The sequence below is a fragment of the Pagrus pagrus genome (assembly GCF_965226575.1).
Source record: "Pagrus pagrus genome assembly, chromosome: 7".
Taxonomy (NCBI): Eukaryota; Metazoa; Chordata; class Actinopteri; order Spariformes; family Sparidae; genus Pagrus; species Pagrus pagrus.
Window position 1 is genome coordinate 16,494,592 of NC_140191.1, and position 25,884 is coordinate 16,520,475.

Consider the following 25,884-nt stretch of genomic DNA (forward strand, 5'->3'; position numbering starts at 1 on the left):
GAAGTACTGGTAAATCTGGTTCTCGATTAAGAAGTCACAAGATTTTATGACATGGTTTGGTGCTTATCCTGTAGCTGCTATAGGTGGTGCAGATGAGATAATGTGCAGCCAGATGTGGGTATAATAGTATATCACAGGTGCCATTAATGATAGCAACTTCCTCATGGGGTAAGTGCATCTTAAATATGTTGTTGTTAATATGGTGCATGATGTTTTTGCCAGAGTGAGAAGAGAAATATGTAATCAGGCTACTGGTACACTGATAATGAATAGACTCAGTGAAGCTATTTTTGCAAATCTTTCAACTCTAGAAACTACTAATTTCAAGTCCTGGTGGGTGGGCACACTGAGCAAGCTGCAGGGAGGGCTGCAGTATGTTTGTATCAATGGCGACCTATATGTATAATAGTTATACTGGGCTGTCAACTCACAGTATTGCAGTGAGAGAGCAGCTAGAGGGTTTTTGATATGTATGCTTTACTTTACATGAGCAGTCACAACAGCTTTTTGATTAAGCCATGGATGCAGTTTACCTCCACAGATCTATTTCTTTTAGGGTAAAGTTCCCAGTAAATTATATGGGTGGGTTGTACAGGATTTCAGTGGGTTAGATCAGATGTGTCATTAGCATAGCAGTGTCTGTCTGGACGGGGAACTGAGGGAAGGGGCGCAGCAGGCAGGCAGGCACATTGGAAATGCACTAACAAGTTACTATTGCGCAAGTGATCGGCGAATTAGGACACACTGAAATGAAGGGGAGAATGAAAGCGTGACTGGATTATACTGATTAAATTAGGTAAAGTATCATTCATTGATTTTACATGACACTTAAGCAACGGTCTCATCACGGGACCCTCTAGTTTCTCGGCAATCACTGCTCCACAAGCTAACTGTAACGTTAGCTAGCTAACGGTCTCGGCATTTATATTACGGCTAGCTACTAGCTAATGAGTGGACTAGCAGCTAACTGTAGCTACTTCGCAATAGTGCAGTGATTGAACTGGGTCAATTTTACTGGCGGTTATGGTATTTGTCAGGCTTAAAGATAATTCCGGCCACATGTATAAGCGCACGCCAGTGTTTAGCTAGCAATGATTAGCATTGCTAACGAACTAGCAATGGTTAGCTCTAACTTGGAACGGGACGGGCGCTGAGGGAATTAACGCTGGTAAGCACCTGACAAGCATAGCCGCAGTTCAACACGTTTCAAATTATATTCAATCGTTGTGTGTTCACGCTAAAATTAGCGTTTACCACCGCTAATTAGCCACCAATGGCTGGTTATCATTTTCAGCTAAGTTGCCTCACAGTGGAAGTGGTCACACGTGCCCAGTACGCGTGTAGCTTGACAGCAAACTTAAACCACGTTTTCTTGGAGGCTGTATTTGTTTTAGCGCCTCTTAAAGTTACTTTAGTGTTCCACCATGATTTAAGAACTACAAACTGGGAACTTATCTGCCACCGTGAGCACCCAGCGTTCACTTCCCGGCAAGCTGCTCCTCATGTGTCTGATGAAGGGCGGCTGTGGGCGGTGTGACTGTCTCAAGCAACTGCGTGCTTTCTGCCTCCAATGAGCCTCATTCACCAACACTGGCCTCTGAGTGTTAGGAGACTTGTGAATGAGCTCTAAGTGGCTGACAGCAAGCAATGTTAATGTCTAAGCTGCACTCATGTGTCTTATAACGTTGTTAGTATAGTTTTATTATAGCATTATTGGCCTATTTCACTCATGTTTAACATAAAGTAGTGTATGAGCTGCAGTGGGGCTCCTGCAGCTTCTCAGACAGACAGACTTAGTTTTATGTAGTGCATTTCCTGTTACTGTGACCAATATACACACTGATACTGACTGATGCACGATTACTGGCCTGTGAATCAGACTTTAAGATTTCCTCGAATGTGTGACAGGAAATTAAAATACATTGACCTCAGTTTAATTGAACAAAACTATGTTTTAATGGGACTGCTTGTCACTTTTTGATAAAATCATACAAAGTGCTCTGTGCATTTCAACACCATCAAAACCAGTAACATGGACAGAGATAGATGAGCTTCTGCAAACCTGTAATTTTGGTACTGTTTGAGGTTTGATGATGAGAAATGTCGCCTACACTGAAAAAAAAGGTGTGATTAAATTGTTTTGTGCCAGGCATGTTTATCATCATACACACACTATTCCCTATGCAGACAACTAGAACAATCTTCAGACCCATTCAGGGAAATAAAACACAAATTAAAATGACAGGCTTCATCTTTTTAAATCCATAAAACACAACGATACTCAACAGTTTCGCTTTCTGAGCTGACTGAGCTTTATCTGGCTTGGTGGAGGTGATGAGTTGGTCATGTGATTGACCCGGCCAATCAGAATCGCTGCATTACAACATCACTGAATGAACAGGAGAAGTCTGGGCAATGAAGGCAGGTTAGGGTAGAGAGGAGCTCACACACCTGCACGAGCTGCTTTTATCAATACCTAGTAGGGTTTTTAGTCTGAGATCGTTTCACCAGATGAAAGTCTTTTCTCTTTCCTTTCTCTCCAGTCCAGAGGTACCAGATGAGTGTTTTGTAGAAAACGTGGGGCTCCGTGTCGGAGTGCTGCACTGATGATTTGAACACAGTTTGTAGGTGAGTTTCTTGTTTCTCATTTGCTCTGGATGATTATCAGCCTGTTTGCTGTCTTTATTGACATTATGTGCATGGAGTACAATGTTGCATTCATGATGTTTACACTGTGAACAGTTTATAGTTAAACGGCCATAATTCTGTTTGTCCACATACCCACTAAGGCATCGGCAGAGCTGTTTTTGCCTCATTCTGTTTGGAGATCATGTTTGCACAGAGGCCCCTGGGGCCTCTCTGTGTGTGGCTGGCACAACCTTTAGCCAGAAGGATGGGAGACTCATCCTTTGTCACTCAATGGCCCTCTTTGTCATTCCCTTATTTCATAAGAGCCCTCTGTGCCAACATGGGCATAAAACACCAAGACAAACAAATGTTTTCTTTGCTATTTTTATGCCTCATGTTACTGTATTGTGTGTATGTCCAACAGCAGCACATGCTAGCAAATGTCAGCTTGGTTACTTTAAGGCATGGCTTGTACAGCATGGTGATCTAAGCATACAGAATACTGATGTGAGTGGGTTTCCTACCTTCTCCAGCCCTCCAGTTGCTCTGGTTTCTGTAAGCAGGCAGTTGGGCGGCTTTTGAACGTGTTAAGAGAGTTTCACCGTCCTGAGCTGAGGAATATTAAACATGACCGTGGCCAATGCAAAGTCTGGCACAGGTAAGCCGTCAAAGACAACGTCCAAACTAATCTTTTAACACAGGAACTGTTGCAATGTTGCATGCAAAACTTGACATTTCATTACCATTTGAATGGTTCTGTGCCCTCTGCCCAGACGTCCTTGTGTGGGTGTGTTTACTGCCGCCTCCGAACTTTCATGTGTCCCTCAGTGAACTACAATGAGCCACATGAGCCAAACGAAACCACATAATTGACTTGCAAAAGGGCCAAATGTTTTGGTTTCTGTAGTAACTGCATTTATTTCTGTGATTTGTTCTGTCACATCTCAATTTGTTGTCTATTTCCTGTCTGGGGAACAAAAACAAGGCATTACAGATCCTATTTTAATGGGAAGAGAATAACTGGGAAGTACAGAAAGATTTTACATTATTCATTTCATTGTGACGAGTTGGCTGATTAATCAAAGTACTCGCTGTATGTGTCAGGTTTTTTGGCTCCAGTTTCTTGCTGTGTGGTCTCGGCCTCTACAAGGCAGATCTGTTAGTAGAACAATTCCTCTGTGACTCTGTGTGCTTGTTGCTTCTGCTGCAATGGAAATGATGTTCTCTGTGAATTGGCCCATTGATTGACTGGCCACTTATTGTTCTTGCCTTGTAAGCTCTTATTATAGTCACATTGCTTTATTGTTTTCCTTTTCATTGGCTCAAAATTAAAATTATTTTCTCTGTCGCTTACATTTCTGCCTGCGTTCACTAGGCGGTACTTCAGAAGCTCAAAAAGAAGCAAAGATAGCGGTTGGTGTTGTCTCAGCCTAATCCTTACGTCTATTTTTTCCCCTCAGCCATGCAGCAGGTTCTGGACAACCTGAAAGACCTGCCATCTGGCACAGGAGCCAAAGATATTGACCTGATCTTTCTCAAAGGCATCATGGAGAGCCCCATCGTCCGGTCCCTCGCTAAGGTGAGACACACACTCAGCCAAACTACTCCAGCGCTATATAGTACACACACACCCACACACACAGAGTTGTAATCTTATTAGTTGACCATCAAGCTCTAGCTATAGAGGAGAGGAGGAGCAAATGTCACTGCCAGCCCGAGGAAATGAAGGTGTGATAAGTGTCACATGTCACCACCTGTCCAAGATGATGAGTAACTCTTCCCGACCGTGTGCTGTATGAGGCTTGACAACATATTTTAATCGTGCAGGCGACGGGCAAATGCAAATTGTGGGCTGAAGGGAGAAATGGCTAAGGCTGATCTCTCTCTGTCTCTAAAACATACACGATTTCTGAACAAGCGTGTCTACCTGCAAACAAACTGCATCTTGTAATACGCTACCCAGTGAGGTTATCTAATCTGTGCCCACTTCACCGGTGTCATGGTTTCAGTTACTTGCAGGTAATGTCTCCTGGCATGGTGTAACCATGCCTGTCATTAGAAGAGAGAAACATGTAGGGAGTGGTTCAGCACACCTCCGGTAGCTTTAACAGCTTCACTTAAAAGGAATGTGAGTATTAGTTTACACTTGCGCAGACATAAAAAGGTCCCTTGAACACACGCTAAATCAATTTTTCACATTGCTTAAAGAGGCTGACAGCATGATGAACAAATGGGTTACATAACAGAGCAAAATCTCTGATGCAGATTGAGGTCATTAGGTTCATCTAGTGTATCTATAAATAGAGTGATGTCTATAGAAAACCCGTCACAAGGGCATGCTCTTGTCCTCATTTCTAACACTAGCACTGCTTTTCCTTAAATGTTACCTTATTCTCTGCTAGATGGGCCTTTTTAGTTTCTGCTTTCCACATCAAACAGAACCCCTTGAATGCGGCCATACACACCGCGTACTGACCTATTAAGTTCCCCTTGTATCTCAGGGACTTTTTGATTTAAGAATCATTAACGTTTCAAATAAAAGTCACAGGAACATGACATTTTAATGGTGTTTCACCTCTGGAATGTGACATACACAACAATAGCAACACCTGAAACAATGTATTGATACATTAGTGAGGATTAACTGTATGATCTAATTTCCCCATGTGATAAAATTAAGCTTGCAGCAGGGTGTTAAACACTTCTCAGTAGTACCAGCATAGCACAACGGGTTCCCAGAAATGTACTATATAAGTATGTACATCAATATAGAGAGCTGTAGGGATGATGTATTTTTGTAGGCTAACCCGGGAGTTAGCATCATCCTGGTACCTTCGATAAAAAAATCCTGTGGGATTTTTGAATTGGTTTTTGGATTCAGTTTATGATACTTTTTTTGTTCAGCATAATATTCTTCACAGATGAACACCACTTTTGTGATTCTTTCTGGCGTTGGGTGCCCATCCTGGCCCATGGAAATAAGGATGCTCTATGAGAATTGGCCCATTGATTGACAGGCCACTTATTGTTCTTGCCCTGTAAGCTCTTATTATAGTCACATTGTTTTATTGTTTTCCTTTTCATTAGCTCAAAATTGTAATTATTTTCTTTGTCACTTACATTTCTACCGGCGCGACATCAGCAGAGGCAGGGAGAGGTCCGCCTCCTGTTGATCTGCATCTTTCTCATCTATCTGTCAAAACTGAACCAAAGCCCAGAGTGGGATCAGTGTAACTGGTGAAGGAATTCACTGTGAAATGCTTTTCATGTTATCTTAATTTAATCAAACACTATGGATTCACCAAAATGAATACGTTCCAGCCAGTGGGACGGCAGCTCACAGCTGTCATGAAGTCGTCAGTAAAAAGATGTTGTTTTCCAGAAAGTATTAGGACTTTGGTTTGGAAATTCGGTGAAAGAATCATGGCTGTGAAGTTAGTGAATGTGTTGTTTCAGCCCCACAATTTCAGTGGCATATTAAGTCATGTGTCCCAAATACCAACCAAAAATAGAGAAAATAAAGAATTCTGTGGTTCAGAAAACTGTTAGGTGTGGTTAAATTTCCAACTGTAACCAAATTTTTCCAATTGCCGACACAAATAAAAAAAAAGGTTGATTTTCATTTTCTTTACTGTGTGGTGTTCCAAGCTCTCCACAAACAGCCTGATAAAGTGGTAACTTTTTCGGTGTGTGTGTGTGTGTAGGCCCACGAGCGCCTCGAGGATGTGAAGTTACAAGCTGTGCGGGATGATAATGTTCAGCTGGTCACAGAGATCGTGGACTCCCTCAACAACCTGCCAGAAAAAGATGCTGCCGTTGCTGAGCTTGCCAAAATCCTCCAGGAGCCTCATTTTAAGGTATCTCATACCTCGTTCCTACATTCCCCACACAATTGTTGCTGGGTTTAATGGGTGTGAAAAGACCAGAGATTTGTCGAGTGAATGGTCTTGCTTGTGCTCCACTCATGTGGGAATGGATGTCAGTGCTTTGTACACCAACCACTGCCTAATATTCTGAAGCGCCGACAGCTCAGGAGGTCAGGCAGCCCTGCTCTCTTGTCACCCTGTATATTCTCGACCACATACAAGCTGCAACATGGGAGGGTGGGGGTGTATTTCCTTGAGCCAATAGCAGGCTGAGTTATGCGGGTAAAGTCAGAGGGAGAATACTGTTTCAGTAAATCTTTCACATTTGCTGATGCACTGTAGTCTCTGACTAATACCGACTTGTATGTTGTGGCTGCGAGGGTAAGAGCAAGACTGACTTATCTTCTCTGTATATCACTTTGTCAGCTGTCGATGCAGTCACAAAGGCGTCTTTATGTGTGCAGTAATGTGATTTATGTCTTCACTCTCTTATGGTGATATATCAAATGCCAGTGCTAGTGCCACTCACTCTTAGTTTTTAGCGGTATTGTCGTCTTTCCTAGTCAGAAAAAGGTGTTGGTACTTTAAGATATCCGTAAACCAGATGTAGTCTTATTTTCTTTGTATTTCTCTCTTCCTCATTTTTCTTCCTCAGTCTTTGATAGAGGCTCATGACAAAGTGGCTTCAAAGTGCTATGAAATGCCCAACGCTGCGGTGAACAGCGATGCCTCGATGACGAGTTCACTCATGCCAGCTGATGCTGTCAGGATGATCGGCATCCAGAAGAAAGCTGGGGAACCACTGGTAAGTTAACCAGCCATTTATATCAACCAATGTGAAGCTCCTGTTAGGCTGTTAAGTGTTTTACACACATCCTCTTTCATTGACCATCTGTTAGAACAGTATGACTCAGTTTTTAAATGGTAACTCAACATGAATTGCTTCTTTCACGGCAACCAAAGACCTCCTGTGTGATTTACGAAGTGCTGATGTGTGATATTAAATGACTCTCGCTCTCTTCCAGGGGGTGACGTTCCGTGTAGAGCGTGGAGAGATGGTGATCGCACGGATCCTGCACGGCAGCTCGATTGACAGGCAGGGCATGCTGCACACAGGGGACATTATCCGCGAGGTGAACGGCCGCGAGGTCGGCAGCGACCCTCACGAACTCCAGGAGCTGTTGAGGGACTGCAGTGGGAGCATCACGCTCAAGGTCCTGCCTAGCTACAGAGATACACCGCCACCGCCACAGGTGAGGAAAGAGGAGGCTGCGTTTGATGGTTTCCTCAATCCTGTTAAATTTAGTGATATTGAATGTGTTGATGTGTACGTCCAGGTGTGTACAGGGCTGTACCTGACCTGGGTGATCTCAGAATGCCAGTCTTCTGAAAATTGAGCCCAGCGACAGTCTATAAATACCACTCCACACACTATCTGGGACATACACCACTCTATTCACTAGAGCAACCCCCTCCCACCACCATCAGCCTCCTCCTTCTTACAGTAACAGGCACACACAGCAGCTGACACGGAGGAGCAGCATGTAGGGTTATGTCAGATACTGACCTTTGTGCCAGGGGAGGATCAGATGATCTCACTCTACTGTTAAGTTATGTGCTTGCTAGGTTTCAGTTATAGTAAGAGTTGTAGCTTGTGAATTAGGCTTAGGTAGTAAAAATCATGAGATGAATCTGTCAACTTTGATCACTTTGTTGTGTTTGGAGAAAACATTTACAGACCGATGGCGATAATGTATTTTTAAAGTTGTGGTCAGCGTTCACCCACCTCATTCAGCCTCCAGTTTGAGCATTGACAGAAAGAGAAGTACGAATGCAGAGCAATAAAATCTGTTACTGATACTGAACTCAAACATGACACAGAGAGGGGGCATAGTGCTAACACAGATAAGGGCAGCGGTTGTGAACGGGAACATGAAAGCTTGAAGTATAACTGAATCTGGTGAGCGTACACGTACTCATGATGACGTAACTATTTTGAAGTTTTAGGGGCTGTCAGACACATTAGCTACATTACATTATTATGTTATACAGCCATGGCCCTGGTGATAAATGAGTATTTATTGAACGAGATCAAAAAATGTAAGTATGTACAAATTTTGTTAACAACTTTGTTACTGTACTGGATTTTTCAGGTATCTGTGCTCATTTTTCTGAAAACTCCTCCCTACATTTGGACTCATATCTGTACTTTCTGCTCCTTACATTTTTAAAACAGGCTCGTTACTTTAGTTTTAATCCATTTATGGGGAATTCCCGATAATTTTTATTTTGCGTCATTGCTCACTGCCCTTCCCCCTGATTTCAATCAGTGCATATCAGGCACAGCAGACGTAGCAAGAGGAAATGGCATAAGAGATGTAACAAAACGGAAACAGAGAGGGAGACTCGAATGGGGAGAAAAGGTGTGTTAGAGTCTTGCCCTATTTTCTTAATTTCTCAATTTTCTGCTGTGGTAAGGATGCTTTAACAACCCAAAATATCGGTATTTGACATCCTGGGAATGAGAGTCAACAATCAACTATCTTTCTGGTGTGTTTATGAACAGCTCGGACAAATCCTACCAATTCTTTTTTAAATTTAAAAGTGTTTGATTTATGTTAATGTGATGTGAGGTTCAGTTAGCTTTGCGCAGACATGACCGTTAGAAATGTCCTTCAGAGGGATACTTTTTACTTTTATACTGTGAGTATAAACTATTCATGCTCTCTGCATGATTTAACTGTCTGATATCTTGTTCACACCCTAAATTTAAGGTCTATCTGAAGCCACACTTCAACTATAATCCGGCCACAGACAACTTGATCCCCTGTAAAGAGGCAGGCCTGGCCTTTTCCAAGGGAGACATCCTCCATGTAGTCAACAAGGAGGACCCCAACTGGTGGCAGGTGAGCAGGCACATTTTGCTCTGTGGTGGTGAAGGACAGCGCTGCTTTGAGCAGAGCTGCACCACAAAATTGACTGTTGAAAACTGCAAGAGGCAGAAGACAAGGATGATGATATTTGTGACAGATACCTGGTTGTGGCATTAATTTCTTATGTCAAATATTTAAACCAATCACCTCTCAACTACTCTGATTTCCACATAGGCATGCAAAGTTGTTGGAGGAGCCACCGGTCTCATCCCCAGTCAGTTCTTGGAGGAGAAGAGGAAAGCTTTTGTGAGAAGAGATTGGGATGCTACTGGTAATGGTCAGTACAAATCATGTTAAGTCATTCTCACCATGCCAACTCTGTTTGTATTATCACGACAGTCAAGAAACCCTTGCCTTTAGCACCACCATGTGGTGATCTGACACGTTTTAAAAAAAAAATTCTCTTAGGAATGCTCTGCGGAACTCAAACTACAAAGAAAAAGAAGAAAAAAATGATGTACCTCACGTCAAAGAATGCAGGTTTGTACCGATACCGTTTCTGATTTTGTGAAGTTTGCAGTGTTAAATTCTAAGTGCATCGATGACAATGTGGTACTCATCCAGACTCTGTATCGCCTTGAACAGAATTTGACCGATACGAGCTGCAGATCTATGAGGAGGTCGCCAAGATGCCACCATTTCAGAGGAAAACACTGGTTCTGATTGGAGCCCAGGGAGTTGGGAGGCGGAGCCTGAAGAACAGACTCATTGTCCTGAACCCCCTGCGATACGGAACCACTGTGCCCTGTGAGTGTGTGAGACAGACAGGAGAGAGGTTGTTGCGTTGTCTGGAGCTAATAGATTTCCTGCCCGGGTCCGTGTCACAACCTGTCCTCACCTTTTACCTCCAGTCACGTCACGCCGTGCGAGGGAGGAGGAGAGGGACGGCCAGAACTACTGCTTTGTGACGCGGGAGCAGATGGAGAAGGACATCAAGGAGAGCCGTTACCTGGAGCACGGCGAGTACGACGGCAACCTTTATGGCACCAAGATCGACTCCATCCATGAAGTGGTGGATGCGGGACGCACCTGCATCCTGGACGTCAACCCTCAGGTCAGTCGAAGACAGACAGTTTCTGTGTGTTGATCTTGTTTTTGTAAAGCTTTGGTGGTGATGATGTATTTTCTTCCCAGGCCCTGAAAGTGTTGAAGACTGCTGAGTTTATGCCATTTGTGGTGTTTATTGCTGCTCCTGAACTGGACACACTAAGAGCTATGCACAAAGCTGTGATAGATGCTGGACTTACGACCAAGCTACTCACGGTATGTTTTGAAAGGATTTAAAAGGTACAGTTCAACAGGAAATCAAAAGACATATTTTTCCTCTAACCCGTAGAGCTATTGATCCATTAAATGTGTTGTTGTCAGTTGCTGAGTTTTAGAGATATCAGCCATAGAGATGACTGCTTTCTCTCGAAATAAAATGGATAGGCCCGCAACCAACAATTATTAAATCTTTTGTCTAATCTGCCGATTATATTCAGTTAATCGTTTAGTCTATTAAATGTCATTCTTCTCATCACAACTTCCCAGAGCCCAAAGATAAGCAGCAAATCCTCACATTTAAGAAACTGGAATCAGCTTCTGTTGAGTTTTGAAATGTATTTTTTGCCATCAAGGTACATTTCTACAGCTGATATGTGCAATACTCTGCAACTCACACCAAAGAAATCTAGACGCATAAATAGAACTACAGGTTAGAGGAAAAATATGTATTTCTTTGACTATCGGGTGAACTGTCTCTTTAATGTTCCTAAAAACTCATAAATGATGATGTCGCTTTCATTACTCATAAATGGTTGCTGCCTCCATCAACCTAATGGGCTTAACCTCTTTCTGCGACAGGAGAACGATTTAAAGAAGACTGTGGACGAGAGTGCCAGGATCCGCCGGGCATACAGCCACTACTTTGACCTGACTATTGTCAATGACAATCTGGACAAGGCCTTCGACAAGCTGCAGGAGGTGGTAGAGCGATTATTCATCGAGCCGCAGTGGGTTCCAGTCAGCTGGGTCTACTGATGTGTCACCCCCCGCTGGACAGACGTGTGCTGTCCGAGCTCCTGGGCCTGGGATGAAAGAGGACACCTGAAGGGAAGGAGGATTCGACACTGAACTTCACACACGGACAAAGTGTTGGACATCAGCCCTGTGTGAATGTGGGTCGCGCACACAAAACTGCATCACAAAAGCTGAGTCGCCTTGATCTGAATTGCCAGATTCCTTTCAAGCACACTATGCAACTCACCACACACAGGAAGTGTACTTATTTATTGGCAAAATAATTTTTTATGAATACTTTCGATTCATGCGGATTGGAAGAAAATGCTGGCCCATGTGTCGGCGTTTTTTTAAAAGCAGATGCAATTTTTGTCATGTCCTGTTTTAATTTTACATCTGTTTGTAAGATAGTGTATTTATTCTGCAAAAAGGAGGAGGGCTTGCTCATTTAAAAGAACGATACCTCAGTGTCACAGTTTACAGTGCATATGCCTCCAGTAATTCATCTCATTTTGTCGCTACTGTAAAAACTCATACAAACTAATTCATCTAGAGTCATTTCATGTTTTGAGACCTTTTCCCTCCTCAGAGCTACATTAATGCCCTCTTGCAGTTGAACCTCATAAATGGGAAATGTCATGCCAGTCACTGTTTGATGTTGTACAGGAGGAGTTGTAATACTGTAGTGTTTACCCATCGTTTCTCTTTCACTCAAGCACAACAGATTACATTAATTATGTTGATTGTTTGTCAGACATTTGGATCATGAGAGTGTCTAGTGACTGGTAGACCCGTCGATATGGTGCTGTGTTTGTGTTTGCTTGAAAAACTTTCCACAGGACTCTTGAACAGGGTACTGCATCTCAGTGAACCATCCCTTTTGATGTGATATTACTAAAGCTTAACTGTTTTAAATAAAAGTTCATATTGACTTATAAAAAAGGTATATTTTACAAGATTTCAGAAAAGATGTATTTTCAGATGTTAAATAAATAACTGGTGTTTTCTAATGAGCCGCTGTGGTTTCGCTTTGGGTTTTTTTGGCAGAATTACTAGACAAACGGGTTATGTTGAGTTGGCAGGAAGAGAAAAAACACACAATCCCAGGTGATGTGCTTTTCTTTATGCACCATAGAGGGAAACATACAAAAGTGATACAGATAAAAAGGTAGAAAGTTGGAACAAATTTCAAGATTCATAATATAAACCCTGACATAAAGGCACACTGAAACTAATAAAGACATGTTTGCAATCAAACTACATCAGAGGTTTGAACATAAATGTGCTGAAGTGGTTTGAAATGAGGTTTGTAGTTGGGACATCAGAAAAAGTGCTTCAAAGATTATTTACTTTGGAGGACAATGTTGTGCATTTGTATGAAAGTGATAACATTTTAAAACTACTGAATATTTGATCGAACAGAAAGAAATGCAGTGAAAAGTTATCACAGAAAAAAAAAGCCACAAAGTACAAAATATAGCTTAAGAGTTGGGGTGGACCTTCAGGGTTAAGACGTGTCGTTAAACCCTACATAACATAAATCATTAGTGTATATTCTAAAATGAGTTGATTTCAAGTTTTCATGGCAAAAATGTTAAAAATCCTACCCATTTTTCTTTGCAGAAAAAATGTTATTAAATGAGAACTCAATAAAAAAAGTGATCCTCCTTTCAGACACAATCCTTTCTTGTTGCACTACCCAAAATCAGATTGTGACCTCTTTGATTTTCATTCAGAGATTAAATCTTAATATTTTATTCAAATTAGTTTGTATATTGATGCTGAAACCACCGGCAGGTAAACTCTAGTAAAATCCTACAGCAAAGATTGTGCACGTGAATCAGTTGTGAGCATGTAATAGTGTATTTCAAGGCTGCAGCTAGTGGCTATTTCTATTATACCATGGCAACTGAGAAATTCAATGTTTTGATTGGCTTGAAGGTGTGAATTAACTTTTACTTATGTACAACTTGTAGGATATTCAATAATCAATAATCAATACTTTTTTCCTACAAAATCAGAAATCAGTGAAAATTACGTCTTTAAAATGCTTGTCCAAAACTGACTATCTAAACTACCTGATTGTCAAAGTTTTTGAGGATTTGGTTGTCAATTGTCTGTTAACTAACTGTTAATTAACTGTTTCAGCACTAGTACTAGTTAGTACTTGCACTAGTATCAGCACCAAAGGAGCAAAAGAAACCCCACTGATAAATAACATTGGTTATATGTGATCCCCTTTACCTTATTCCAGTGTAGTAGCGAATATTTCTGGTAAACATAAAGGCGTCCTCAGTCCTCAAGATACAGATATATAGATATCTACCATCTTCAGTTCATTCAGAGTGGGCCAAGGAGGCGAGACCTCTAACAGCGATACACAGGACCAGAGGAAGGTGTCCCGGCCGCTGGTTTATTTCCGTCTTCACCTTGTCCCCGTCTTTCTTCAGGGACACATTGGAGGAGGCAAACAGATGTTCGGTCTTTTCATAGACGTCTTCTGTGAGTGCAGCCGGGCCTGCGCTGCTCAGAGGCATCTCTCCCTTCCCTGATACACACTGCACCTGAAACAGGTGTGACGGGAGGATAAAAGGAAGCAAATTAATTTGAATATTTGAAAAACAAATACCTTGTTTAACATGTGTAGTGTTGCATTATTTTTTGTAAAAAAAATGGCTTTACTAACCAGTTGCTCTAGATCTGGCAACACAGAGAGACTGCAGCACAACCCCAAGACAGCAAGACAATCATTTGTCATCTCTGAAAGACAAAGACCCAGATACAGGGTGAGAACTCGAGGAAATGTGGTTTTCAGGACATGCTGAATACTTCCTCCTGACCTTGAATTGAGTTTTTTCCCCCACAGATTGAAGACATCAAGCAATACATCACTAGAGTAACTAGAATAACTGCCTCACAGTTGTATGGCTCCATACACCAGTCAAGTTGCAGTTTACATTTGTGTCTGTCCAGATTCATATAATAATATTAGTTAAGACTTTGAAGAAATGTATTAAAAAGGGACTAGGTCAAGGTCCTTGTATGTGTTGAGCCAATTAAGTTGATTCTGACAGAACACAAAGAGCTACAAATTGTAAAACCTGGACGCTTCACACACATCTTCAACCCGGCAGCACAGAAGATCTTTACTATCACCACTTTTTTATGGTTGGCGGCCAAAATTAGTGTCACCAATTCAGCATTCGACCAAATGTGAAATCTGGTCAAAACCGTCCCTTCTGTTTTTGAGTTTCACTGGTGTGGGGGCGTAATAAAGACTGCACAGACCACAGTTTTCTCACCATCCATGGCGCTCGTAATGAGGTGAAGGGCCGTGAGCACTGATGTGGACTGGCCTGCCTGAGCCGACTCCGCCTGACCAGACTGCTCCAAAAGGTCCAGAATTGCTTGGATGTTCTGTTTCTGAGAGCCTGTCGTCGCAATGTCACCGAGGGCAGGTGTCTTGCCAAGGCACATCTGGTCCAGCTGAGACAGGAAGACACATCATTTTAAAACAACAGAAGTTGGTATAACATGTCTCTGTGTTGACGCGACCTCTCTGCCCCACTTACCACACTCTGGAGTGAGCTGACGGCACTTCGGTCCTCCATAACCTTTGTGATGTTCTGGAGCAGAGAGGACTTTGTGGTCACAGGAAGAGCAGAAAGCAGCTGGAAATGATCACTCAGTCGCTCCAGCTCTGCCGACAGAAAAAAGGAGAGTTTATCATTCACCAGCAAAAACAGAACGTGTGCATGCCGCAGGTCAAAACACAATGTACTAACCACGAGGACTCTGGGTTTAAAGAGACTTCATTATATAGGTCAAAGCACATGTTAACTACAGTTATCACACCATTCTGATAAGACAGCACTCGGCCTACAATCTCTTCTGTGACTTGAAAACAACACACATTCCTGAGCAAGTCATCAGCTGCAACCCCTCTATATTCACATGTTTTACGGCTGCAGAGAGGAGAAAACAATCATTTACCTTGTCTAAGGTGGCTATTGTCATATTTGTCCGTAGGAGATCCAGAGACATCCACCCGTCTTTTCCAAACAGGGCCGTCCACTTCAAAACCTCCGTTGGTGTCTGACATCAGACACAGCACTGTGGAAAACACGTTACATTTTGAATAGCATAGTTTCAACTGATTGTGATTGTCAAAGACTATAAAGTTCCTCTCATAGTGAATGATCTCTCACCATAATGCCCGTCGTGTTTGATCTCCAGCTCTATAAGTGCATAGGCAATGGTAGTGTGGACGGGAATCTCCATGGTAACGTTACTGTCTTTGCTCAGGCTCCCGTTCTCTTTCAAAGAAACCTGCAGTGAATACCGCAGACACGTGAGACCAAACACACTAATTCCAATAAAACTGCATGTTTTAAAGGAAACATCCCCTCTATAAGAATGTATTACTGCTGAATAACATCTTGGTGAAGCGTGGTACTTTTATAAACCCATCTGATTATGGTTATAGTATCTGATTCAAAAGGATGTGGAAGTATCGGCTGAATCACCATGACATCTCGCTAACAACAACAGTCACTTCTGGGTAGACAACTGGACAATCTGTTGTCATTTTCAGCTATAATTGTCCCACCCATCACACTTTGTGCTGGTTTATTTTATGTTTGTCGGTCATTTTCTTTAGTCTGTGGCCCAACAGATAAATTAGTTCTGCAACCTAATGTTAGTGCAAGTGTTGTTATTGTATTAAAGCATCAAACATGTATTAATTTAGGATTTCTACCTGGAAGTTACTGTAAGCAAACATTGTGATTGGTTCAAACAAACATAATGTTTTGATATCTCCCTTGTGGCTACAATATAATTTACAAACCTTCTCATCTGTCTAGGACACAGACAGTGAATGCCCAGTTTTGAGTTCAGTCTCTCTGAATCAACGAGCACAGACCAAACATTTGGCAACAAATGACAATAACTCAAAGAGGAACCAAATTACTGAAGTGGAAGAGAAATCAGTGGCACAAATTTCACTTCTTCTTAACTGGGAAAACGGCCATGCTCTCCTGCTCTCGCCACCGTGTATAACTCACAGTTGAATACGGAACTGAAACCCATTCGGGGAAAAGTGGGAAATATCACAACATACTGAGGGAATGTATGCACGACAAAAAGGGAAATTATTTACTACTAACCACTAATATCTCCTGTATACTCTTGATGATACAACACACCAAATAAAATCCTAATGAATGAGTTTTCCAGCGATGATACAGTACCTTTAGGGTCTTGGGTCCACAGGCGCTCAGGCCCGCTCCGCACTGTCCTCCCTGCTGCACGTCCTCTATGACCGAACAGGGCTGCGTAGTCACAATGCGCTCCTTCACGATCCCGAACGACTGTTTGGGCTTCTCCTTTGTCTGCTGGACCAGACTGTGGGACATGTCCAAGAGCCTGAGACAAAAACACCAGTGTAAGATTGCAAATATGAATTTATAAAACTTGTTTATTAGAATTTTACAGTTTAGACTCAACTTTGTCTTTTTAAACTAACTCTTAACTATTCCTCTTAAACCAAAACATGCGATCATCTGTTGAGTGTTAATATTCAACAGAGCATCCTGTTTTGTTTGCAACTTTATGGTTGGACAAAGATCATTCCTGCAGATCTTTAAACAGTCTGACAGTCAGGTGATACGGGGAGCATCGGACAGGACAGTGAGGACAGGTGGGAACTAGCCTGTCTTTGGAGTCTCGCAGCAGCTTCTGCACGTCCACTTCCTCTTTCTTCAAACTGCCAAAGGACGACTGCAGTTTGGACGAGTCTTTACCCTCCAGGGTCACGTTGGTGTGGGTGAAATTTGCTTCCACGTTTCCCTTAATGTTTTCACCATACGTCCCATTGAATTTGATGAAATCTGTTTCTATGACATCTGTAGAGAGTGAAAGATTTAGGTTTTCTGTGATCTTTAAAGAATAAATAAAAGAAACTGAAGATATTTAGCAAAGAAATGCACATAATAGTGTACACGGTTTTGGTGTTTACCTGGCTTTATAGGTGTGTCTCCTGTTAGTATGTCATTGAGGAGAAAATCAGTGGGAATATACTTGGGCTTCTGCCAGCACCAGAAACGCTTTCGCTTCACCACCACTGTCAGAACACAAATACTGTCATTCAGGCTGGACACAGGGATCAGCAGACCTCCATGATCCACCTCCTCCACAAAGTTTCTGGTGGCTGTGGCGAACATCTCCCAGCTGGAAACAACCTGTGAGGGTGATGATGAAGAGTGACTTTCACTAATCAGTCCCGAGGAGAAGGTGCCACCCACGTGAGCCCCTCCTAAACACTGAGTAGTGGAGCTGCTGATTCAACAACCCTTCCTTTTCTTTAAAAATGTCCTCATACCACTACGATTCATCCTGATACTTTGACAGCATATCAAGCAAAACAAAAGACATATCATATTTAAGGAAACTGGCACTGGCACACATTTTTTCACACTGAAAAGTAGCTAGCTTCATGCTAGTAGCATCAACAAACACATCTGTCTCCAGCTGTTGTCAAATCGGAAGCGTGTACGAAAAAAAAAGGCATGCAAGTCAAACTATATGTTTATACTGTGTTAGCGCTTACCTGAAGTCCTTGTTTCAGTTAAAAACCAGACGTGAAACTTTGTTTAAGACCAGACTTTCACAGCAGACAACGCTGACACATCGCCCGCTGCAGTGAAGCTCCCTCTGTTGTTGTGAGTGTGGACAAAAGACACTCAGAGCTCCGCCCCCTGCCGGAAGCTGTGTGACACTGAACACTCTGTCCTGACACTGATGACATCATTATAACAACAAGAACAACAACAACAACAACAACAACAACAACAACAACAATAATAATAATAATAATCATCATCATCATCACTACTGTTTTTAAAAACATTTTCTATTTGCTGGTTTGGGCCTAAAGTGTTCTTAACATCTACTCAAGAAGTACTGTACTGTCCTGTACTAACATTTTGTGGTACTTGTACTTTACTCGAGTATTTTATTTTATTTGACAGATTTACGGTAGTTATTTATTTATCCTATAAATGATGATGTACTCTGACAGATTAAACTACAGCACTAGCGCCTGACCGATATATCAGTTGGCAGATATTATGCCCAATGTGCACTTTCACTGCACTGACGTCATTTTACACAACAAAGTTTTTTGTCCTGCCTCTGTTACATATGTGACTTTGTCATTAGTGATGCGTGATAACCACATTTGAGGGATCGTTGCCACAGACGTGTGTATATTAGCCGATATATGGGATGTTTTTACTTCCTAATACTGGTATCAGCCAAAAAAAATGAGTATCAGTCGGGCTCTAGAAACTACCTGGGAATATATAAAAAAGTACAAATGAACCCCACGTTTACCAGCTGCAATATTTAAATGATGCATTCTGCATAATGACTGTGAATGCACCATTGATGGCAATCTGTTTCCACCTAGTGGCTGCTTCAGATCCACCAGAAGTAGACTCATTTTACATATTGAACTGAGTGCATATTCTCTGATTTACAGATACTTTTGATTGTAATGACCCTGTGTGTTTTCCTACCTCTTCACTGGTAAGGCTCATCAATCATCAACATCCTATTTCTGTGTAACACTTTTGTACTGTGAGCTGTGATAAACTTTGTGAGCACAAGAGGCCACTAGTTGTATTTCAGCCTTTTTGTATTTTGTTTTTTAAATCAGTGTAATGTGAATTATATCAGTTAATTTATTATGATTTATTGATGTCTTTTATGTCAGTTATATTTTGACTTGTCTGATAACCTTTACTTATTTCAGGGCTCCACAATCATTATATTATCCTTGGACTTTGGCTATAGTAAAGCCAAATGTACAGTATGTACTAGTAATTAGAGGTACACAACAGCATCAACCACACCACAGTGAAGTAGCTAAATCACTAAGCTGAGTGCCAGCATTTCATTTAACACTTTCAATGTGACTTGAGGCAGTAAATAGTTCACCCGGCATCTGTGTGTCACAATAAAACCTGGAAACACTGTAGAAAACACTGTGCATTTATGTCAAGGTTCCTTTGTGGAAAACATTATCGGAGACCAACCCTTAGATTACTGTGATGGGAGGATCCCGAGGGCTGAGCAAAAACCATACAGGTCATTGAGTGATCTTTCACCCGTGCCCCACCTTTGAGTAAACTCAGTGCTGGACCTATAACGTTATGATGACTCACCTGAGAAAGTTACTTCAGGTAATGAATGTTTTTAGTTGTGTAATAAGTAAGGCAGTGGCAAGTGCTGCTCCAAGGTGACAGTGCTCTCTTACATTCATGGCCCTCCAAGGTACCAAAGATGACATAACATGACTTTCATGAGGTTTTCCTGTTGCACATGATATAATGATACTGAGAAGAATGAAGCTGCTCTCAAGGTACAATTTTGACTTCCTCCTCTGGTGACATGTGAAGTGTGATGCTGATGATTCAGTTGTTCTCTTCTTCTCCTGTTGGTACGTTTAAGGGGAGACAATACAAGTGAAAACATCAGGGAGTGTATGATGATACCTCATTTGCATTTTTAAACATTTTCAGAAAAATGTAAAACAAAAAATAATTGTCTTAATGTAAGTAATCAACTGGGGGAGTATCATGGTCATAGTCATTTTAAAAAAAATCATATTCACCTGTTGTGTCTTCCCTTTACCAGCATTTATGTTAGCGTTGGGGGGAAAAAGGGGAAATTATGATAATGGTCCAGTTCACAGCCATTAATTTTTGTTGTTGTTGTTTTTTAACAAACACACAAATCACAAATGACTCCACACAAAGAACGCATCAGAGGATTTATTTGAGCTCATGGAGCGTAGTTCTGGACACTTCTGGTCCCAAAGCCCAGTTTCCATGTAGACAATGCTGCAATGGATAAAGTGAAAAATGGGTAGATTTGATATTTGCTACTGCTGCTCATAGTTACACAATCATTCACACAGTCATAGCAAAAAGAAGCATATAGTTACGGTTATGAGACACAAAGAAAAGTCCAGTAAGGATTTAACGATCTTTTAAACAGTTCTTGTTTTGGTCTTAAGAATTCCTTACAAAACATGATTTATTAAAAAAAAAAAAAAAAGATCTCAGACGCAGCAAAAACAAATGAAACAACATGAGTACTACAAGTAAGGCATCAGGCAGGTGCAGAATAAATATCTGATGTGTACACTTAATCAATGGCATATCAAGGCTAGTTTATCTCAGAGGTAGAGAATGTCCATGATAAGACGAGAGCTAAAGTGACCAGTTTTTCAGCACGTTTGAAGCTAGTGTAGATGAGTTATGATCAGGACCTGTCATCCTTTATAACAAGTAGTTTTCCTTTTCTCAGTTTAAGTGATACAGTGAAACATATCAGGTGAAAACATGGGCAAAAATTGCCAAAATGTATCAACATTCTCAGAATATGTTTGCATAAACATGTTTACACAACTTATATAAGCACTTGCTATTAAGGCATTAACTTTGATGAACAGCAATAAAGAAGATCAGTACTGAACGTGGATATAAGACTGGGAAACAGACGTCACCAGAACCAGCCTGGATCACAGTAGAGGCTGTGCAGGTTTGAAAATGTGTGCGATCAGCAGCTCAGAGGTCACCACAGCGTAGGAAAATCTACGTGGCTGAAGTCAGGTTCCTTCCTCAGCTCCCAGTATGTGTCGTTGCTCACCCAGGTGTCGTCCTTTGACTTCCTGTGGAGGCAGAAGAAGAAAGGTGACACTGTAGTGAATATGGGACATCTACGTTTGAAGATTTTCCTTTAAAACTTTCATAAGAAATGTGAATTAATCTTTAATGTCTGAAATGTATTTTTCTATTTCTTTCTCTTCTCTGTTTTTCTGTCTGTCTTTCGCTCACTGAGGAGGATGAGGAGCAACAGTACAGCAGACTACACGCTGTACAGTGCCAGAAACAAGTGGTGATAACAAAAGCTGAAAAAGGTGTGAAAATTTGTCATAAATCAGGAGAAACACAGGATAGGGAAATGAAAAACAGGGGTCTCCTGGAAACATTGTGAGGTTTGGCAAGTATGGACGTAAAAAAACCCCTCCCCCTGGGTAAAATACCAAGGTTTAAGTAGTCACAAGTGAATGAAGTGAAACATAGTTGAGTTTATTGAAGTTGCGTATAAAACACACTCACTCTCCCATAAATGACCTATGATATTTAGGCTACCTGAAGAATTTAGGTTGATGTGTTAAGTTGTTCTCCTCCAGGACTCTCCGCCTGTCTCTCTGCAGCTGTTCAATCCTCTGTTTCTGCTCCTCAGCAGCCTCCAGGTTCCCCTCCTCCAGCAGTCTGCCAGCGAGAGACAGACACATTCATTATGCAGACACGATAAAACATTCATCTCTAATATTCAAATTTAATCTTCACTCATGTTTTTTTTGGCTTTGCTCATTACAGTTAGATAACTTAATTAAGGATACATAGGAACACAAATAACTCAGAATATTGAAGGACTAGAACAGTTTCATTTTTCACTTTAATGACAAATTGGCGAGTGCTTCTTCGGTCTGTGGCGCCGTGCGACAGCGGAGTTCGGTTTACAGACTTTAAAACCCTAAACATGCTAGCTAAAATTAGTCTGATTCATCTGAACTCCTCTGCAGTTACTTACTATTCTTAGCGTGAGTATTGATGCACCTATTTTTGTCCCATTTTGATCATAGAGTTAGGTGAGCATTTTTCAAGACAGCCAGTCAAGAGGTCACAGCTGATATTCATGATGTCAGAATATAAAATGTGCTCAGATATTCACTCACAAGGAGCTGGGTTTTAAATCAGATGTCTACAACAATTCTGTGAAATCTAAAGGTTTCTCCAAAACTTTCAACCCGACATGACTTTAAAGAAATCAGGCCATACAAAGGCATCATACCAGAGCACCGGAGCAGGCCCGGGCAAGCTTGTTATCATGCTAACCTCACTAGATATCTCTGCAACACAATACCTCTTTAACATTACATTAACACTTTTATTTCTTCACTCCCTGTTGATAATTTTGGTTACATTTTGAATATTTCCAAACTAAAATTCTTACATAGTGCACCTTTAAACCATTCCCTCCTCTGTGAACATTTCTGCTTGAGTCACATCACATTTATTTTCATCTGCAATTGTGGCTGTTTAGCAGTGAAGACAACAACTCCCATGATCCCACACTACTTCACAACGTCATCATACTACACCCTTTTGTTTTCATTGTTTTGACTGAGAGAGTATTGTTTGTGTTAGTATTGTTCTCGTACCTTTGGTCCACACGTAGTCTGGTGTCCGTGGGTGGTAGCAGCAGTTTTAACGATGGGTACAGCTCATTCAGTTCAATCGCAAACTTGGTGAAACCATAGTACTGCTCATGGTCTACTGGCATCGCATCTACATAGCACACAAACATCAACTGCATCAGACGCGGCAATGAATAAAAAAAAATAAAAAAATTTCGCAAAAGAAACTTGACATACTTGCTCTCCAGATGCAGGTTGCCGAGGGCGGGTCTCCACAGTAAACAGCTTCATGCCACTTTCCAAAGAGTTTGTGGATGACCTTCCCTTTACTATCCGTGATAGCTCCCTCCACCTCATTCACACTTGAATTCCAGTACTTGGCCTGTAAGAGACATTACACATAATATTAAACAACAGAAAGGAGCTTTTCATCATCATGAAATCATGATAGTGCCCTCTTGCAGTCAGCAGATGTTGCTGTGGCGTAATCCCTCCTGAGCCCCGGTGTGTGTTGCCGGGCTGCTGAGTTTAATGAGAGATGAGGATGCATAATGACTACTGACATGTCTTGACTTGATATCCTGCACAGCTTCAGGAGGTCTTTCAAATGGGCACACGCTAAAGCAATTAACCTTCTCCTCTCAGTAAAGGCTTCCATACATCAAACATTGAACGCATCGAGGGGTTCTCGCTGGCATGCAGGTGAACAGTACCATCTGTGTCGAGGGGTTATGGACTAATGAAGAGATTACAGTGTTTACTATGGCTGTTTGGGACTCATACAAATTGAAACACGACTTCTTTTCTGCTTGGAGGTTGTTTTTTGTATCAACTCTGCCCTGGGGTTCACAGAGAAATGTCTAGCAACACAAACATAAAGCGAGAGAAAGAGAGCACTAGTGTATGAAGAATATACTTGAATACTACGGCTTATGTATCACTGTTATTTATTGTTTATACTTGACGAGAAGTGGTATGTAGGTGTGACGTCAATCCAAGCGAGGTTTCCTGGTATCTTTCTGCTGCAGTTTTGCAGCTAAGTAGTGGGTGTAGCAACAGTGCAATTCTTAAAAATATGACTGTTATTGATCTACTTTGGCTACCATGTATTTTCTTTAACATGTTTCCAGAGCCAGCGCGTTTGCTGATAGTGAAATAAACACGAACAAATTTGAATTTTATGATCTAACAAAGATAATTCCAGTGCAAAGCTTCCCTTCACCCTGACTGTTGGTACATGCCTGATAATGCATTACAAATAACCTACACTAAACTAGTGTTTAAGCATAATTGAGCTTCAAGTGTCACATAACTAGAAGAGCTCTCAGAGAGTGCAGACCTTTACCAAGGCCAATAGTCCACTTTTCTGTGATATGCTAATCTGCAGTCACAATCACCATATATGTCTGGCTATATTAATTATCCAATCTATCCGGCAAATGTAATATATGACATAAAATATGCTCCTATATCAAGAGTGATGCTGCCATCTATGTTACCTATAAGGCAATATTATTATTATTATTACATACATACATCCTCTGGGTGTACTGTATGGAGATACAGGTTTATAACATACATGAAATACTCACAGTAAAGTTTGTATATGTACATGAAAAATGTCTATATGTTCAATTGTTCTCTAGTATTCTATGCCACGGTCGTACATGTTAACATTATATACATGATTCATACATGTAGCGTTTTTTGGGAGAACTTTCCCAGCATGCTTTGAGATGATGTGTTTGAGGCCATAAACTGGAGTAAACTGTGTTTAAATCTGTTCGACATCACCACAAATCTTAATGATAAATTAAAGTTACGGTTGTGGTAAAATACATATTCGCACCTTGAGTTAAGTCATTCACACAGTTGACATCCTGCCTGTGTGAAACAAAGTGCTTTCAGCAGTTAAAGGTGTATCTGAATGAAAATAAGGATAATTTCCTGGGAATTCATCTTTCTCAGCCTGGTGTCTTGCAACAATAAACTAAAACCTGCTTCAATACAATGATTTGTACATACAATGTATATGTACATAATATTCTGTGCAAACATGTTTGATAGTATAAAAGTTTTTTATATGTATAAATAATTATATTTTTGTACTATTTGCCAAAATGTGTATTTTACATACATAAACATACATATTTATTTCTAAGAACATTTTTCCAATTTTACTTACATGTAAACATATTTCAGATGTGGGAATTACAAATATGTACATATATTATATTTGTGTGTGGGATGTCAACATGTGGCTGTGCCTTGCTGAAGCCTCATTATCTCAGCAAAGTTTGAACATTTTTCCTTAATCTCTCTGGGGAAGTTTATTGCAGACATTGCACATTTGGATGTGATTGAGATTATAATGAGTTGCATGACATGTGCTTATTTACAATTCCACAGCCACACCTTAGTTTGGGAAAATCGATATTACAATTCTCGTAATGTTACAATTGTGCCAGTTCACCCATGAAATCACTCTCCCCAAATGTTCCATAACGACTGCTTTCTGGATGAAGTTTGAGCAACTATGTTGCCCCACAGGGTTACTGGTATCTGTGAATGTGGATAGTGAAAGGGAGTCATTGTATTTCTACAACTGGCTGTTCTGCACTATTGAAATAGATTTTAAGATGTATGGCATTTATTTATTTATTTATTAATGCCTTATCTCACAATGTTAACGCAAGTGAAAAAATAGTTTTTCTGTAATTCTGCTGACAGACATACAAATCAAACTGAAAACATAACCTCGCTGTAAGATAATAAAGAATCTATTTGTCATGAAAAATGTAAATGCAAGTTTTGTTTAGCTCAATTGCATAGCAGTGTCAGTGTCCTAAAAGACTGAACGCTACATAAGAAGAAGTTGTTGCTCGTGGTAACTAAGGTGACTGCAGCAGCATACAGCTACTAAATATGACTTTTTTTTTAACGTGTTAGCCTCACCTTAACAAAAGTTATCTTGCACTGACAAATATCACTGCTGGTGTTTCTGATGGAGATCTCTCCGTAGTGCTCAATCCAACGCTGCCCACTGAGAATGTTGTGGATGCAGGACGTCACCTTGTTCCATTCATAGTGGTCTCCAATTCTAGAAAAGGGGATAAAAAAACAACTTCCCTTTTAACTTCACATCTGTAGATGTTGTTTCTGAATTGTCACTTGTTTATAC

At 41.0% G+C, this 25,884-nt stretch overlaps 3 protein-coding genes across 9 annotated transcripts in view; 1 reads left to right on the forward strand and 2 right to left on the reverse strand.

The window, feature by feature from the left end:
* The first annotated feature begins 609 nt into the window (after nucleotides 1-609).
* pals2a (protein associated with LIN7 2, MAGUK p55 family member a) lies at nucleotides 610-12,441 on the forward strand. 3 transcript variants are annotated; one of them, XM_084358622.1, is made up of 14 exons: nucleotides 610-796; nucleotides 2,544-2,628; nucleotides 3,162-3,286; nucleotides 4,089-4,207; nucleotides 6,333-6,485; nucleotides 7,150-7,299; nucleotides 7,520-7,747; nucleotides 9,269-9,400; nucleotides 9,602-9,704; nucleotides 9,836-9,907; nucleotides 10,013-10,174; nucleotides 10,279-10,481; nucleotides 10,562-10,690; nucleotides 11,273-12,441. In XM_084358622.1, the coding sequence occupies exons 3-14, from the start codon at nucleotides 3,256-3,258 to the stop codon at nucleotides 11,447-11,449; spliced, it is 1,659 nt and encodes a 552-aa protein (XP_084214748.1). In that variant the 5' UTR covers nucleotides 610-796; nucleotides 2,544-2,628; nucleotides 3,162-3,255; the 3' UTR covers nucleotides 11,450-12,441. The 3 variants fall into 3 exon arrangements, with proteins under 3 accessions (XP_084214748.1, XP_084214750.1, XP_084214749.1); XM_084358623.1 differs by lacking the exon at nucleotides 610-796 and adding an exon at nucleotides 991-1,168; XM_084358624.1 differs by lacking the exon at nucleotides 3,162-3,286 and having other exon boundaries at nucleotides 611-796.
* Nucleotides 12,442-12,536: 95 nt separating this feature from the next.
* gsdmeb (gasdermin Eb) lies at nucleotides 12,537-18,161 on the reverse strand. The gene is made up of 10 exons (XM_084358625.1): nucleotides 18,039-18,161; nucleotides 17,448-17,670; nucleotides 17,142-17,334; nucleotides 16,681-16,855; nucleotides 15,637-15,757; nucleotides 15,422-15,541; nucleotides 15,001-15,128; nucleotides 14,731-14,914; nucleotides 14,115-14,188; nucleotides 12,537-13,992 (listed from the first exon to the last, which is right to left on the reverse strand). Exons 2-10 carry the CDS (start codon nucleotides 17,650-17,652, stop codon nucleotides 13,765-13,767), a joined length of 1,428 nt encoding a protein of 475 aa, XP_084214751.1. The 5' UTR covers nucleotides 17,653-17,670; nucleotides 18,039-18,161; the 3' UTR covers nucleotides 12,537-13,764.
* A 2,089-nt stretch (nucleotides 18,162-20,250) lies between these two features.
* osbpl3b (oxysterol binding protein-like 3b) overlaps nucleotides 20,251-25,884 on the reverse strand; it is a 39,036-nt gene continuing 33,402 nt past the window's right edge. For all 5 annotated transcript variants that reach the window (XM_084358668.1, XM_084358671.1, XM_084358670.1 and 2 more), the window contains 5 exons: nucleotides 25,659-25,803; nucleotides 22,941-23,085; nucleotides 22,728-22,854; nucleotides 21,652-21,774; nucleotides 20,251-21,167 (listed from right to left, as the gene is read on the reverse strand). In XM_084358668.1, the coding sequence (XP_084214794.1) occupies nucleotides 21,071-21,167; nucleotides 21,652-21,774; nucleotides 22,728-22,854; nucleotides 22,941-23,085; nucleotides 25,659-25,803 (637 nt within the window). In that variant the 3' untranslated portion in view covers nucleotides 20,251-21,070. The remainder of the gene's footprint in view (nucleotides 21,168-21,651; nucleotides 21,775-22,727; nucleotides 22,855-22,940; nucleotides 23,086-25,658; nucleotides 25,804-25,884) is intronic.

Excerpts from the sequence above, each read along its gene's own strand:
- pals2a (XM_084358622.1), top strand. The coding sequence starts at position 3,256 with ATGACCGTGGCCAATGCAAAGTCTGGCACAG. Across the intron at positions 3,287-4,088 it reads CAATGCAAAGTCTGGCACAG|CCATGCAGCAGGTTCTGGAC; the intron begins GTAAGCCGTCAA and ends TTTTCCCCTCAG. Across the intron at positions 9,908-10,012 it reads CCTCACGTCAAAGAATGCAG|AATTTGACCGATACGAGCTG; the intron begins GTTTGTACCGAT and ends CGCCTTGAACAG.
- gsdmeb (XM_084358625.1), bottom strand. The coding sequence starts at position 17,652 with ATGTTCGCCACAGCCACCAGAAACTTTGTGGAGGAGGTGGATCATGGA. Across the intron at positions 15,758-16,680 it reads GTGGACCCAAGACCCTAAAG|GTTTCTTTGAAAGAGAACGG; the intron begins GTACTGTATCAT and ends TATTCACTGCAG. Across the intron at positions 15,129-15,421 it reads CAATAGCCACCTTAGACAAG|AGCTGGAGCGACTGAGTGAT; the intron begins GTAAATGATTGT and ends TTCTGTCGGCAG.